This window comes from Enoplosus armatus, chromosome 7, assembly GCF_043641665.1.
Source record: "Enoplosus armatus isolate fEnoArm2 chromosome 7, fEnoArm2.hap1, whole genome shotgun sequence".
NCBI lineage: Eukaryota > Metazoa > Chordata > Actinopteri > Centrarchiformes > Enoplosidae > Enoplosus > Enoplosus armatus.
Genome location: NC_092186.1, coordinates 5,150,645 through 5,167,559, shown reverse-complemented (window position 1 = coordinate 5,167,559; position 16,915 = coordinate 5,150,645). Strand labels below are relative to the sequence as shown.

General features: G+C 42.1%; 1 protein-coding gene across 1 annotated transcript in view; it reads right to left on the bottom strand.

Annotated features, from left to right (window-relative positions):
• Positions 1-257: 257 nt before the first annotated feature.
• tgfbr3 (transforming growth factor, beta receptor III) overlaps positions 258-16,915 on the bottom strand; it is a 60,770-nt gene continuing 44,112 nt past the window's right edge. The window contains exons 8-16 of the mRNA XM_070909005.1: positions 14,279-14,468; positions 13,776-14,065; positions 12,237-12,392; positions 10,523-10,672; positions 9,877-10,062; positions 8,713-9,006; positions 7,924-8,050; positions 3,575-3,682; positions 258-376 (exon numbers count right to left, since the gene is read on the bottom strand). Of these exons, the coding sequence (XP_070765106.1) occupies positions 258-376; positions 3,575-3,682; positions 7,924-8,050; positions 8,713-9,006; positions 9,877-10,062; positions 10,523-10,672; positions 12,237-12,392; positions 13,776-14,065; positions 14,279-14,468 (1,620 nt within the window). The remainder of the gene's footprint in view (positions 377-3,574; positions 3,683-7,923; positions 8,051-8,712; positions 9,007-9,876; positions 10,063-10,522; positions 10,673-12,236; positions 12,393-13,775; positions 14,066-14,278; positions 14,469-16,915) is intronic.

Genomic DNA, 16,915 nt, shown 5'->3' with positions numbered 1-16,915 from the left:
TGCCTGGTATTAACTCACATTTGTTTCTTGTAGTTTTCTGTACTAGATATCAGCTGTTACTATTACAGACCCTGACACCAGGGCAGTGTACTTGTCTGCACACTTGAAGAGGCACAAAAGGAATTTACAAAAGGTGTTGTTGTGTGTTTAAAAAAAAATCATACTTCCTATCGCATTCCCCCAATAATAATTCCTTTCATGGAAGGAGATCAACAAACCAGTCTGGTCTTTGCGCCCCGCTGGGTTCGCGTCCTGGGCTACGCTGTGCTGCTGCTGGAACAGGGTGTGCTTTGGGTGCTGCCGATACTGTGGGCCGCACTGCTGTTCTCCGAGGCGGGCTGGGAGTTCTGGACCTGCTGTGAGCCAGCTGTCTCTCCTAGACGGGGGGGGCCAAAGGGAGAAAATGTATATATATTACAGAAAGGCAGAGGTAGGCATGAACGTGACGAGACACACTCCTCTAAAACGGTGGAACCTCCATTGTTCCTCTGTACATTTTAAAAGAAAGAATGTGCTGTTAAATCTCCTACTGTTTACTATAACTGTCACTACTTGACGTAAACCTTATGCTTAAAAAAATAAAATAAAATTCTTTATCCCGACGTGTTGTGTAGATCAATATGTTTTCACTCAAGCACAAGTAAAAGAGTAAAATACAAAGCACTTGGCAAATGTGAAAAGCAACGCAAGAAGAACTCTGGACTTTTACCACCTTCAAGCATAATCTGCCACACATTCACAAAGTGTTTTCGACTGCTGGGACCCAAACGATTTCACCCCAGAGAGCCCAGAAACAACCGCTCACATCCTATCTGACAGATGATACTTTGAAGAAAAAGAGAAGAGGATTCCCGTTCATGGAGTTCATTTCTTTAGTTATCTGGATTCAATTAGCCTGGCTTTAGCAGATAAAGCAGAACAAACACAAGACAGGGCCTTCTGACTGGAGCTCAAACTGCTGGCTGGTTTATGGTTTTTACGGAGTATTTGGCACAAATATTACTGCAGTCTGTTCCTTGGTTGCTTCTTCGCTTTATTTGTGCACACAATAAAAGCAGTTGTGTGTGTGTGTATGAGTGCTTGTGTGTGCATATGACACTAAGGCATATGTGTCCACAGGCGATCTTGCATCCCGCTCCCTCCTTGGGCCCCTAAGTTTGCTAATGTTTACCAGAGCAGAGCTGCCAGCGATCCTTCCCTCTCAGGACCGAGAGCTTTACAAAACAAAGGGACTTGGATTCACCTCATCTGTCTGAGGAAATATAAATTCCCAAGTCCAATATTATCTTTCTAGATAGGAGAGATAAAGGCTGCTTTTATGTCACATACTGTGTATGAAAACTCCGTATGCAGTTGTTGCAACAGATGTCTGACTCGGGGAAAATTCGCCTTGACCTCTGGACAAGGAATCGCAAAAGAAGAAGCACAACCTCAGCATCTCACAGCAGAGTCAACACTCCAAACTTACAGTGTCTTCAACAAAGTATCCAAGGATATGATACAGAAAAATCCTTTGAAGGCCATGACATTTCTAAAAGCGTTAAAACAAATAAAAACACTGTTGACACTTCATATCTCTTATGTGCAGTGTGGAAAAGCAGCAGCATATTGTTACACTTTAACCTGTCTTACCAGGAAAATCATATCTGGATGGACAACGCACACAACACAACAATGGATCACCATCTTAGTTCAGCCTTTTAGCATGCTAACGTTTGCTAATGAGCACCAAACACAAGGTACAGCTGAGGCTGATGGGAATGTTGTTGACCTGACGATGGCGCGAGATTAACAGTGAAGTTACTGCACTTCATCCAAAGTGGAACATGAACATGAACCAAACGTCATGGCTATCCATCCAATAGTTTAGATATTTCAGTCTGAACCAAAGTGGGGACCAACCAACCAACCAACACTGCTAAAAAAATGAAAGCTGGTGTGTCTCCGTCAAGATAGCTTATCATACCATTGTGCAGTGTGTGATCCCCATTATTTTCTAATCTTGTAGCATATATTTGGATTTCAGAGCAGGTAATGTGTGAAATTCAGCCTGTTTTCACAATTGGTTTGAATCTTTCGTTCGTGTGTTGTTTCACCAATTGAGCGGAGGTGGGGAGCAGCTCTCTTGGCAGCCGTGCCTGCAGCCCTGGCACAACGCGGACCTTTTGTACGTGCCAAGATCATGAGCAAAATGTCAAATAATATATTGTGGGGTGCTTTTCGAAGCATTTATAACTTCTAATTGCCTTATAGGGGATCAAACTGTAACAGAAATGGAAAAACCTCAAATATAATACCAACGAGTATATGTAAGTTAAAGAAAGTGAAAAAACAAAATGTTTTCAAGAGGCCAGGAACACTGTCCTCAGGCCCTGAGGGGATAGACCCAAATCTGTTTTCATGTTTCATCACTGCACTAGTTTAAAATACATACTCTGAAAAAAACTGATATTTTTGGTGGTTGTTTTTGGGGGATCTGCATTCTTGGGGTTTATGTGGAACTGCCAATATTGCCATGTACGGTCATTTCAGCCAAGACAGCTTAACACGCCCAACTAAGGCCTATTTTAAAAACATCAACAGGAACATGCCCCTTTATCCCTACATTGTAACTTCTATCCATACACCTGTTTCTCTTCACATGTTCACTACGGGCCTCTTATATTTTTGGAAAATCAGCCAAACAAGGCACGTGTTTCTTTGTCACTCTAGGAAAACCATAAATCTTAAATGAAGTGGCTTTGGAAAGAGAAGCCAATACCAATATTGTGATAAAGATAAGGGCACTAAAATCTGACAGCAGGTCTTTACTTCAACTGAAATCCTATTCAGTAAACACTGTGACTGAGCATGACGAGAACTTTAAACAGTTTGTAACAGTTCTGACAAGTGTCTTCTTTGCTGCGTTCACAACTATCAGGGAGGATGATTTACTGATCCAACCGTTTAACACTGGCCAACTGTGAGCTTCTTCCAAACCGTAAACTTAAACACTCACATTGTTGTATTTTCTGAAAGCCCCGGCCTCTAAACTCAAACATCCTGACCCCGTTTATGAAAGATGTCCATGGGGCAAAGGGTCAATGGCATGGCGGATCACCAGTCAAACAGTCAGGCCAACAAGAACAGGGCAGCTCTGTGCAACGGGCTGCTGGGAGCGCACTTCCTCTCAGAGGTCAGCTGGGGTCAGCAGGCCGGGGACGATGGGGAAAGTCTTGGCATCTAATGGACAGATTGTGTGTCTTTTCCTGTGAGGGCCCACTAAACCCAACAAGGGGAATTTCCAACTAGTCTCCAGCCATTGTACTGAGAATATTCGCTGACCACACCGCAGCCCCCCAAAAACATTCAAAGGCAGGAAAGAGAAGAGCTCTTGCTGCTGACCAACAGGATATATTTACAGTAGAGGAGTCAATATGTTATTGTGAACTGGCCTCTGTCAGCAGCAGGATGTTTGGCAATCCCAGCGGCACATTTCTGGCACCGAGACGCAACGGACATTCCTCTGCATCTTATCTTTTCATTAATGTAGAGGGGTGAGCCGGGGCCGTGGAGCAGCAGGTAAAGGACCTACCTGTGTGCGAGTAGATAAACCACAGTGCTCCGGTCAACAGAGCCCCGATCACAAAGGCGGCAAAGGCGATCCCCACCACTGTCGGAGTGTCCAGCACGTACAGCGTGTCTGGGAAACAAAGCAGCACGCAGTTCATACATGTTTGCATGCCAAAAGATTTAAAAACTTTCAAACAGTCTACGGAGCCCCAAGGAGTTCAATATTACGACATTATTGGATAAACAATAACATTAATACATTGTAATGCATGTAAGCTATATAAATGCTAATTTATACAATTATTTGTTATTTGTTTTAAATAAAAAAAATAAAAAGTCAACACATTGTTATGTCATATAGGAGTTATTTTTTTCTAATTATTTTTTGGAACATTTTATGCCAAAATTAGATGGCTGAAACTTGAGAGATGACAGGAAATGAGGGATAGGGATGGATGTGCAAAGGTTCCTGGTCAGCACCTTAACTCAAAGGCCCCTGTGGAGTTAATATTTATTGAATTATAATATTTCACTGTCGTGACATTATGAAATAAAATGTGACAGGAAATAAAAATGTCAATTTTGACATAAAAATTCTGTTATAAGATAAAAAGGTATGAAAATAAAACAGATGAACTAACATGAATAAATAATACTAATAGTAACTTCTTGTCTTATTATAATGTCTTATTTATTTATTCAATAATGAACACTCTGGGGCTCCATAAAATCCACATACATAGACACACATACATGAACAAGAGGAGTAAATAGTGAGAATTTTGTAAATGAACTTACTATCAGGAGGAAGATCATTTGGGCTTTTGGGAGTTTTGGGAGTAGGAATAACTGCAAAATAAAATAAAATGCAATTTTAATGTATCTTGACCATCATGTATATGGATGCACAGTATACAATATTAATTTCAGTTATTCATAAAATATCACAATGCATGTCCTGAGTCAGCCTGGGGACCAGCAGATTGCTGATATTGCCCTGTGTTGATAAGCAATTCTCTGTGGAATGTGATGCAGAAACCTGAAGCAGGAAACGCTGAAAGAGCAGCTCTTCTGTAAGCTGACAGTGTCCTAAAGGATGAACCTACTGACCAGTTCTGCTTAGCCAGTTATTTCAAGCCATCTGGAAGGCTTTCAAAAGTGAACTTAGCTGTAATGATGTCTTAACAAACAATACAAAAGGCGCTTGTGTACGGGCGAACTCAAGAGGCGAGCCTGGTGCGCGTCCAAGACTCCGGCACAATGGGTGCTATTCTTGGAAAGAACACCTCTGAGTTTTCATCTCGCATAATGGATGATGACAGGTCATCAGGGAGGACTTTAATTTCAGAGGGGACGATGGCCAGAGGACGTCCTCTCTGCCACCACTTCACCCCCCCTCCCATCGCTCCGGTGTTATCTGTCCCGTGTGACTTCTTATGCTAAGAATGCAGAGGGTGGCCGGTAACGCCTGCAGCCCCACGAGCACAAGAGAGAGGAAGAGCTCACTGAACTGAGGCCAGCAAAAGACAGTGGTGTGCAAAGTTTTCTTTTAGACTTGACTCAAAGATTGTTGTGTTTTATGTGGAGAAATTTACATGACTTTTTTCTAAGAACGCCTTGTTCTCCCCAGCGTACCTTTTCAAATATTGCCTTGATGTCTGAGGCAAACAACGCTCTGATGGACGTCTGTCAGGTTTTGACTTGTGTTCAACATTTTAACAGAACCAGGCAGCACCCTACGAGTTTAACTCATGACTTGTGTTTGCAGCTTTAGGCCGTTGCCAGAGCCGAAGCAGTTCTGATATCTCTATGAACGTCATTTGTTTATGTAAGTTTGCTTGCTATGGAATGAGAGAATGGGTGCGCGGCCCTGCGTAATGACTTGTTTTTGTTCAACTCTGACCTCTCTTCACAGAGTACCTCTGAGAGACTCCTGACGCTGGATGTTCGTGCAGTTGAACTCCAGTTCAAAGCTTGTTTCCGCAATAAGGCCATTAGCACCACATACAACTGATAATATACAGTGGCGTTATATAGTTACACAGGGTTCTTATGATGGATCTGCTCACACATCTACTTCTTCAGTAAATACTTGATGGAAATTAAAAGTGTGGCCACAATCCAAACTACAGGTAGGAACATCACTTTCTTTTTGAGTTTAAAATGGTAAGTTTTGAGTTTTAATGATGAAGTAAGCTGCTTGACATCAGGCCAGTGAATACAGCAGCAGAACAAAACAAACCTCATTCAGCTGGTTTTCAGGTGATGCATCATCACAGATATTTATCACAGATATTCACTCCTCAGAAAGATAAGCAATCTAAAGGGTCAACACACTCACAAGTATAGTTTATACACTGCAGTTTCTGCCTGTCCATTTGATTCATTTTAATCTTTGCAGACTCAAACTGAAGCAATTCCACTTGTACTGGTGTAATGATATAATCTACACTGCCAACCTCTAAAATAAATGATACTTTTCAACTTTTCCCAAACGTTACCAGATCCATAAAAAAGGGATACAATTTATTGATGTTGTGAAGCACTAAATCTTCTTTTGATGGCAGATCTTTGAGGCTGTTATGTTTTTCCATGCACCAAGTTGGCCACAAGTGGCCCTCTTTGATTTGGAGATCAAGTTTAGCTCTTTGGGATGCCGTCCAGTGCAGAACTGTGGCCCTTGAAAAGGCAGCTTGTTTTGTTTGCCATCCTAGCATAAGAGATGCTTTTGTGTTATAAAACACGGCCTTTGAAATCGAGTTTTTTTTTCCCCACTGTGTTTACTGCCTATCTGTGTTTACTTAATCTGTTCCATGGAAAATAAACCCACTGCCTTGGCACAGTGATGTGGGCAGGGCACGTTGCTGCCCACTGTGGACTAGCGAGTCTCTGTTGACCAATATCTTCAGCAGCTTCTTTAACATCAACACTGGAACTTCTGTGTTAAAAAGTGACAGCATCTATACCTCTGCCCAGCAATGACACCCAAATCCAATTAAAATGAATAAATCCACTCACACGAGAGCACGACTGATACCGGACTTTCGAGGCCAACACCTATATCTATATATCTGAGAGTTTCAAAATGTAAATAAATCAGTTTTTTGTTTCTTTTGATAAAAACAAAACGAATGAAGTGCTCACCACAAGTGCCTAAATTCCTACTCGACATTAAAATAGTTTCTTTTGTCCATCCAGTGATCTAAAACTCAAAATGTATGCAGTTAATATAACAGTAGACTAAGAATACCAGCAGATATTCACATTTGAGAAGCTGTAAAGTATATATAAATCTAATCACCGTCATTGCACCGTATGTGACACTGTTTATCTACTGCAATTTCATGTTACCTATCAGCTGACATATATACCAATACGATATATCCACAGTAAGTTTAAATCGGCCAATATCGGCCACGCTGATGTATCGGTTGGGCTCCAGCTCACACTGATTAAAATGATGTGCTTTATATTAAACTCATGAGTCAATAAAGTTGACTCAAACTGACCACAGCTCTCTTGTTGATGTCATTGCTCAGAGGGGAAGCTGATTTGAAAAAAGTTCTGGCGGTCCACCAGATATTGGGCACTCATGATATCACCCCATCTCAGTTTAGGTCATAATTAGTAAAATGTGACTGAACCTCAGAACCGACCCCCCCCCCCGATCACACTCACAGCCGGGGAGACAGGGAGTGAGTAAACGAGTGACTAAACAAGTGAAGAGTGAGGGGCCTTTAGGCTCTCGCTGGACTCCCAAAGCCAACGAGAAGACCACCACTCCCCTCCCACTCCCCCCTCCCTCCTCCCCCTCTCTAGTGGAAAGGGGGAGGCCACAGTGGAGGTTAAGTGAAAACAACTGGAGCTTGGTGCTTGTATGACTCCTCTTTTTCCACCTCTCCCTCAGCATGGACTGGTCCAGAGCAGCCGAACTGGGCCTCGGCGTTAGCACACTCCCCTTTACTGCAGTCAACCTCATGCTAGTATGTACACACGCCCAAAAACGCACTCTTGTGTACAGAAAGTTAATGTAAACAGACTCATGCACGCACACACCAAAAGTGTGCACACAATCACTCAACACACACAGCAGTTAATGATGACCAGATGTGGGGAAGTGATGTGCAGTGTTTTGTGGTTTGGCCTAATCTCCAAGTATCGGACCGAGCTTTCCCTGGCTTCTTCACCCTTAGACCGGGTTCTCTCTTTACTCCAGTTTCCTTATCACACTTTATAGTCAAAACAATGGAATCCAGAGCACGATTCATAATGTGTTGATAAAACATGGACGAGAGCTTTGAAGACCCACAGGCATCTTATTTAGGTGGAGCTCATGGCGTAAGGTCTAAGTAGGTGTAAAATGTAACTAACCGGTTATGTCTGGTTGAACGGACCCATCCACCACAACCAGCGGCTTGGTAGACATCTTGGTGTTCATCATCATAGCCAGGATATTGTCCACAGTAAGAGAATCGCAGGTCTCACTGGGTTGTAAGCACTGTGTGGACACAATTTGAGAAATTACTACTTAAAACTACAAACTTTACAGTGAAGAAATCCTCCAAAAAACAAACATGCCACTCTGTAAAAGGCATTTCTACAGGGGAAAAAAAAGGTTTTGTAAAAGCAAACATACACATCACATTTCTCAACCTCAAGTAAATGCCTCCTGTCATGCCTGACACGAAGTATAAACCTGGAAATCAAACAAATGACAAACTGACGAGCCTCAACCTGACCCTGATTGTAATCACAATATAACAGAATACAACAGCGTCACTGCCACAAGTCAGCCTCAGGCCACTACTTTATCACTACTAGAGCAAAGGGCTTGCAAGAAACTGTATGAGTTGGAAAGATAACACAGTAAGAGGAAAATGAAAATGATGGCTAAGATGAATGCTTATTTTGCTCTGCAGCTGGATACCTGGCAGACCTTGCATCAATTCATCTTTCCTGCTTAGTGTTGGGTGCAGACCTGATGCTGAATGGCTCAGGTCAGCCAGAGTAAAGGTGGTGCGCTACTATACTGACTTTAAGTATCCTCAAACAAACGCAGCTAATGCTACATACCTCTGGAGGGACTAAAACAACTGATGGCTTGTTCAGTAAAAGCATTAAACATGCAAAAAGTCATTTGGAGAAGATTATACTGCATACCAGCGGTAGTCTTTGGTTGCTCTGAGGTCTCTTAGAGCACAGAGACATCTCGCAGTGCAGGAAAAGCAGGGACATGTTTAACTTTGAGTTGAAGGTGAAGCTGAAGATTTTCTTCTCCGCCCGTGTGTGAGGGACGGGGAAGTCCCTCTGAGGGTAGAACCTGACGGAGTCGTCCGTGGGGCAGACTGTCTCAATGAGAGTGTAGTCTGAGACCACGCTGGGGTTGGAGTTGAGAGAAATTAAACACGATACGATGGTGAACCCCAGCTCTGGATCTGATGCGGTTGATGTGACCTGAAGCACATGAGAGAGAAGAAGAAGAAGAAAAAATATTTACAATACATCATTGGTCATGACAAGACTCTGCTACAATGACCTATTCATAAACCCCACCATAAACCTTGATTAGCCCGCTGTACACAACCCGTCCAACACCAATCAGCAGATAGACACGGTTAACAACTAGCTAGTGAACATAGTAGAGCGTTTAGCAGCCCAAGAGCCAGATATGAGGTGAATTCTAATGTCACTCTGTCTGTTGGATGTTTAACAACTGTTTGCTCACGCATCAGCTATGTCAAATTTCTTCAAGTAGTATTTCAGGCACAGTTTTGATAGTAGTATTATCTTTCCATCCACAAGACAGTCCCTTGAGTTATTACGAGTCACTCATGGTATCCTCGTTGGAAAGCATACACATACACATGCACAGAAAACTCTTTGTAACAAGCTGGGCTCTGAGTCCACGCTGTCAGTGAAGCATCTCCCACTGACATCGTCACAAATCATCTCTTCAAAGGGACCTCAGAGTCTTTGCCATCTCTTACATGACCTCCATAATTACTGTTGCGAAAAAAACAGACAGACTGGAGTTTGAGCCAAACAGACGGGACACAGACACCACGTAGAGAGAGGATGCAACGAAAGTGAGGGGTGAAAGTGAGTGTTAGCTTTGTAGCCCCAACTAGACAAAATACAAACTGACCTTGCGGATGCCACACTAAGAGATCAAAGTCCCAGACAGGGAGTTCACAGAGCACAAGTTTTCTTAGTTTTAATTTAGGAAAAAAAACAGTTGCACAAGATAATACTTAATTAAACTGCCAAACACACATGGCATGCACTCTGAAATGGGAAGTATTGTATTCGAAATGCTTAGTGTACCTCCACAAAGACTTGCTGATTTTGGGAAACAGTGTAGAAGGCCTGGCGCGAGGGGCTGTTGAACGGCAGCGTGTCATACAACTCCATGACAAACGTTGTGTTGGTGGCCGGTTGCCGCCCTGGCCCTGGTACAATCCTGGGAAGTGTTTCCGAGGTTTCCTGGTTCTTTCGGTACGTGCAGTTGAACTAGGAGGAGGATAAGACAAAAGCCAATGCAAACATCAGCAGGGATCTGACATCAGAATCCACCGCTGAGCTCCCTCACCCTACGTGACTGTGTCAGACACATTAAGATGGAGCAGAAAATAGGGATGGAACATATAAGAGATGCTGCATAAACAAGAAGAATAAGTGGGAGACAAGGAATGGATGAGACAAAGGGAAATAAATCAGTAGAGGGAAGAAGACGGAGAAACTTCAAAATGGAAAATGTCAGGTCAAGTTCAAATAACAGACATCATGGAAAGACAGAGAGATTGCAGGAGCCAGATGAGTCTTTACTAGCACCAAGGGACTCTGGGAAATGGAGTTCCTTCCAACTCTGCATGATTTACATAGAGATGTAGATGATCAGTAGTCTTGATTCACCCTGCAATGGAGTGCAGCTCTCACAGAGACAGAACCACAATGATTCCACTAGTCTTACCACTATGACCGACTGGTGCTCCGCGGGCTCCGTAAACGTCCTCTCTAACTCCACTGGGTCCCTCGGGAACAGCACGTCTCCGGACTCCAGATCCTCATAATCCAGCGGACCGCCACTCCCATCCTTCGTCTCAGCATGACTTATCAAAACCTGCAACCCACGGAGGAGTCTGTTACTCACAAAGCCTCAACCACATCAGTTAGTACGCGAAAAGGGGAACTTTCATGAAAAATAATTTCCAGATCCAGTTGTGAGTAGTGTTGCTTAAATCAGGGTGTTCAGGAAACCAAAGGCACTGATTTGAATCTTTGACAGAAGGATGACCTGGATTTAAAATGTGGAAATGTCCTGTGGCTTCAACAGTGGGAGAAAAACATAAAACATATTTTTAATTTCTCAGTGGAGCAGAGGAATATCAGGGGACTGAGATGAGTACACGATGCTTCAAAAGAACATTTTGACTTAATGAGGTGAGAGGACAATCTCAGTGACACCAACAAGTCTGCTCCAAATGTTAGTTGACCTGCCATTGGTGCCACAGCTGAATTCAATCAGAACGTTGCAGGACGGGAGAAACAACAGCCAACAACACATTCAACTTTGATGTGTAGGAACTCGGACAATGAAAAAGTATCTCTTTTGACTGGAGGTCAGAGGTTATCCCTGCATCCATGTGCTAACACAAAAGATGACCTTGGACATGTGCCCGGGTTTTCAGTCTGCGTTGGACAGAAAATGTGTTGTTCTAAATTTCCCCCCACAAAAGATTTCAGAAGGTTGGGTAGGAAGTGATTCATCCTTGCTTGTTAGAACAAACACGCTGACTGAATGAATTCCATAATAATGAAGATAACTGGGGATGTCAGATGTGAATGCTGAATCCCATGAAAACACTTAAGTGTTCACGTATGTATGTTCTGTTGAGTTTCTCTTTTGTACTGTCTCTTGTGTATCTGTTGTTGACTTTTATGTATTTTAAAGGCCCATCCAGGGAAGGGCATTGCAAATTAGCTTAGGCTGTAAATGCTGTGGTGTGTGGCATTGATTTATGCTACAAACTTGTCCCTATACAAATAAACAGAAGTCCTATATAAACTATAATGATACTGCAGCTATTGTGCATATTTTTACAATTTTTCTATTTTCTATTCATCCAAAAAAGAGGATAAAACTATTTTTGGCCTCTGAGTGGGAGATTTCCATCAGCTGTTGACTGATAGCTGCTCTTGCAAGGAAACATGCTCTAAACATGCTGTAAACAAACCTTAAGGCTCTACTGACTGGCGCATGTCGTAGCCACATATAGCCAACAAACATCGATTCCACGCTGAAAGTGGAACCTAAGTTTAACCTCAGCTCTCCATGCGTTACCCAGTAATTCAATTCAAGTAGTCATGGAGTAATGTATGGAGTAATGTATGTATCAGAATTGAAGTGATAATAGGAACTATTTTTTTGGTGTCCGTCCACGCAGATACTGCACTGATCAAACACACAAACGCTAATGTAGGGGGCGCTATCACTGCAGAAAACCCCCCAGAAAAACTTGAAACTTGAGAAACTCTTCTTTTTGGTAATTAGTTTTAACCAAATAAGTACACAAGTCAAAACTAACATCAAGGATGCTGATTTCTTACCAAAACTACATTTTAGTTTTCATGGTTCAGGTTCAGCAGATTTATTGGCATGACTTATTTGAAACTATTGTACTCACAGAGTTGATGTGGAGGGCCATTGGGCTGCCCAGCATGGGGTATACGGTGGTCCGACAGCCAGTCAGAGGAGTTTCCAGTGTGTAGTGCGTGGCATTGACTGTTGCTCTGCAAGCTGGGTCTTGGAGCGTAAGGTTGGCATGAATAAACCCATTCGCCTGACGAAACATCAAAACATGACAACATTGGACACAGATCAAAAAACCTTTTCCTTTATTAACTCATTTTCAGAATTGTAATAAAAAATAAATAAAAAAAGATTAAAAAGTCAAAGCGGTTGTGTGAGACTTTGAGTTCCCAAGAATAAACAAATCCCACAAGGTGGTCTAGCTCCAGCCCCAGCTTCTCCTAATTACAGTCTATGCCAGTTTCCATTCTGTGATGTGGGCTGACTGAGCACTGTCCCCGTGTTCAGGCACCAAATGTTGGAAACCGTCCTATTTGCTTCAATGTCAGCCTGTATATAACAGGGACGCTGGCATTTACATAAGAAGCAGTAGAATAATGACAACATTTCTCATTGTACGTAATGGTAGCTATTTATATTTTACTTTTGTAGACCTGAAACTTATTTGTCCAGGTTATCTTTATGTATTATCATGACAGCATCTCCACAGCTGGAGGCCATCATATTAATCTACAAGTGACCTTTAGATTTGTGGATTTAGACAGTTTCTTCTGACCGTTGAGGTATAATACAAATGTGTGCACACTGGACCCTTTCCTGATATCAGCAACCTAGCAACGTGGAGGTTTATGTTGGCATTTTCTAATGGCAGTGCAGACGGCATTCATTAAGCCCCCTAATTTGCCCAGACACTGGTGCTCTCTTTGGGTGTCCATCATTTTTGTTGTTTTCTGCTCTTCTTGTCACATTTCATCACATTAAGTCTGTGTCGAAAGATAATAAAAATACCCAAAAGCAGATTTGATTGATCAGACCAGTCAAACAATAGTCAGATGTGTGACTTGAATCGCATTTAAAATCATGGATGATATCACAGATGGATTAAGTTTGTTTGGGAAACAAAACACTTCATGTGTTTAGCTTTTGCTGCTCAGAACAAGGAATAAAGTATTCACAGGCATCGAATACGAGAAAAAAACTGCTTGTCTATTTAACAACAGTGGAGAACATTCCTCAACTGTTTGCTGCGGTGCCGTAACTATTTGTTGCTTAATTGATTAGCTGATTTACAGAAATGGATTCATTTAATTTGATTCTTACTTATTTGTGATAAACTACATATTAGTTCCTGGATAGAACTACATAATATGCTCTCTCTTCTCAGTTTCATATCCTTACAAAAAAAAATTAATACTTAATAATAGTTTTACATCTTATCTTACATGCTATTTGTACATTTTTTGTCTGTTTCTGGTTTTCCGTGTTTTTTATGTTTTTTATATTTGTGTGTTCTTTATAAAATTAAACTAAACTATTTAAAATAGTATAAAAGAATCAGTAATAATAAATCAATAGTAATGAAAAATCATTATCTGTAGTCCTTTATGTTTCCAGGCATGATGGGTAAACTCACTTGCAGGCTTTCTTTGTCGATGCTGACCACCATCCTCGTGTCCTCACACTGCACACTGAGGCCAACACTCAGAACGCCCTGCTGCTCCTCCGGCTCTCCGTTTTCCCACGGCCGGTCGTCGAGGGAGGAGGGCAGGTGCAGGTAGGGCAGGCCGTCCGACACAGGCGGCGGAGGGAAGGGAAAGGGGAGACCGGAGCGTCGCGGAGCGGCTCGGGGTCCCGGATGAGGACTGGAGTCGCGCAGGATGGAGAGCTCTGGAGGCAACATGCTCTCCAGAGGATCCACCACATCTGGAAATCACACATGGTTAGAACCTCACAAGGCCGATTTTACAGGCAGGGAAATTACACAGGACTATGAATATAACATTTCACGTTTCTCTATGAGGACTGAAATGTGAAATATTAGTCATGAAAAAAAATTGTAGCATCTGCTAAAATGTATAATTTAAAAAGTATAATGTCAACCACGTGGAGAATTCAGAGGGTGTTTCTTCAGTTTACCTGGCTCTCTAAGTCGGATGCTGAAGTGGTTAGCCATAGGAGTGCTGGTGTAAGACGTGACTGGACTGTAGCCATGCTCCCCTGCCCACTTGATCAAGGCTTGTGGCCCTGATGGCAAGTGCTGCTTGGGGGACTTTGACACTTGCATCAGTCTCTCCGTGTTGGAACTAAGACTCACGGTGTCGGAGGCCTGTGGGAAAGAAAGCAGTAGTGTAATTTATCTTGTCCTACTGTATGTTTTTTGTCAAAAATAACAAATTGTCATTTCTAAAAGACCAGGCATTTAAGTAAGCTCCTTTAAGATCTTCAGAAACATGATTTATGGTTCAAGTATTACCACAAATATTCAGCTTCAAGTACAGTCCTGCACTCATGCTCATGTGTCAAGTGTGAATCATGTGTATGAGTGTGAGGTAATGGGCGTGTCACAGCTCAATCAATGCTGAGAAACCAACATGTTAGTCCGCTCCTAAGAATCGTGTCCTGCCCTGCTGCATACCCTCCCTGTGTGAGGGAGTACCGACTCTTTCTCACAGCCATTTCCCACACATTTAAGTCTCTTGAGCAACACCGAGGAGAACCCGCTTCCCGACAGAAGTGAGGCCTCAGTTTTACAAGGCAAGCATAGTTGACACTCTCCCAAACACTGGTTGCACAAGCACAGCATCCTGTGTGTGACTTTTGTCAAGTAAAAGTTGAAAATGTCAGCTATTTGGGAGCAAAAGAAAAAAATTGGCCTTGTGTTTAGACTGACCATCCTTATGTAGTTCAACATTGATGATAATGTGTGGCAGCACTTGCAGATGTCTGTAGCAGGCTCTGGTTTGGTGTGAACACAAACAAACTTAAAACAGTGGTAAACCTCAAAGGTAACCCTTTAGACACACATTCACATGTAGTTTAGTATCTTGTAAATATGAAGCATCTGAACTAAAAACAAAGTAGATAATACAGAATAAAATTAGCATGTTTTTTTGGGGGGGGGGGGGTTTGCATGCAAACAGCAAAACAGAACCCAGCTATGGAGACGACTCTCAGCATGTTGCTAGGCATTATGGTCTATGTGCAACTACTGCATAGAAGAATTTTCACCAATAACAATGATATAAAACATACTGTTTACTGCAGATGTCTGGACTAGAGCTGTAAAAAATGTATTGATTAGACTGTGTGTGTACATAAACTTAATCAACACTAATGAATGAATAATCATTTCATTACATTCATCACTAGCAGCTCTGTCAGGCAGTGCTTAAGCACAATGGTGCTTCGAGTTAAATGCTAATATCAGCATGCTAACATGCTCACAATTGCAACACTAACATGCTGAGGTTAAGCATGTATAATGTTTACCATGATCACCGTCATAGTTTAACGTGTTAGCATGTTGACATTTGCTAAAAAGCATTAAACACATAATACAGCTGAGGCTGATGGGAAGGTCATTAGTTTTGCAGATATTTGGTCATAAACCTAAGTACTGGACAATTTTACATGTTGACATGATGGTGGCGCTAGATGAAAATTCATCCTGAGGGGACCATGAAGGCCTGTAGCAAATCTCATGGCAATCCATCCAATAGTTGTTGAGACATTTCAGGCTGGACCACAGTGGTGAGCCATGCTGCAAGAAAAGGCCAAATATTTGATGGTTCCAGCTTCTCAAACGTTAGAAGTTGCTGCTTTCCCCTGTTTAATATCATTGCACATTAAATGTTAAATCGATAGATTAATTGACGATCTTAAATAATCTTTAGTTGCAGTCCATTTAAAAAAAGGCTTTGAATCTGCTGTGCTGTATGTAATCCAATAATTTATCAAAATACACAGGGATAATAATCTAAATTCCTAACCTAAACTGCAATATTGTGGATCAGTGTTAAGTGGACATAAGAAAACAGAAAAGTGTTGGGCACATCTCCATCCATTAGTGCTACTGTAAGTACTACAGGCTTTGACCTGGCATTATACTCATACAACCTGACAGACTTACTGTACAGCGGTGACCAGGCAGCTGTGCAAACACAACGCGCCTGGCAAATGTGCAGCGTCATGGCTGCAGCAGCCCTGCCGGAGTATCAGCATTACACACTGAGGAAACGCAGAACCCCCTGCACACCTCCACTGAAATCAGTACGGGGCTAACGGCAACGAGGGCGCACCAAACAGTAAATACAAAACGTCTCCAGACTCAGCACAATGAAATATTTTGAGGAAATGGAAAATAGTGTTTTTAGCGTGTTTTGTTCTCCACCCTGGAGCAATCATGGTGGTTGGACAACTGCCAGCTCCCCATCGCCATATATAACTTATTATAGTACTAGTTATTGTTAAAATCATTACATATTGACGGTGTCATGTTCTTGCTGTTCCTAAGGATCCTGAGAGATTCGAGTAACACTAATGAAGATTTAATATCAAAACTGTATACTCATACTCAGCGTTGATGTGTATAAAACAGTATTTCCAAGTAAAAGGCACTCTGATATATAGCAGCAATTAGCTGGTGTTTGTCTTTTGTGTGTGGCGAGGAGGTCCTAACAGCTCTCAGCTTAACAAAGTGCCTGAAGCAAGCGCTGCTCATAATTCACATTATGACTGATGGGAAGCAGCTTAGGCTCTATGTGCAGCAGCCTT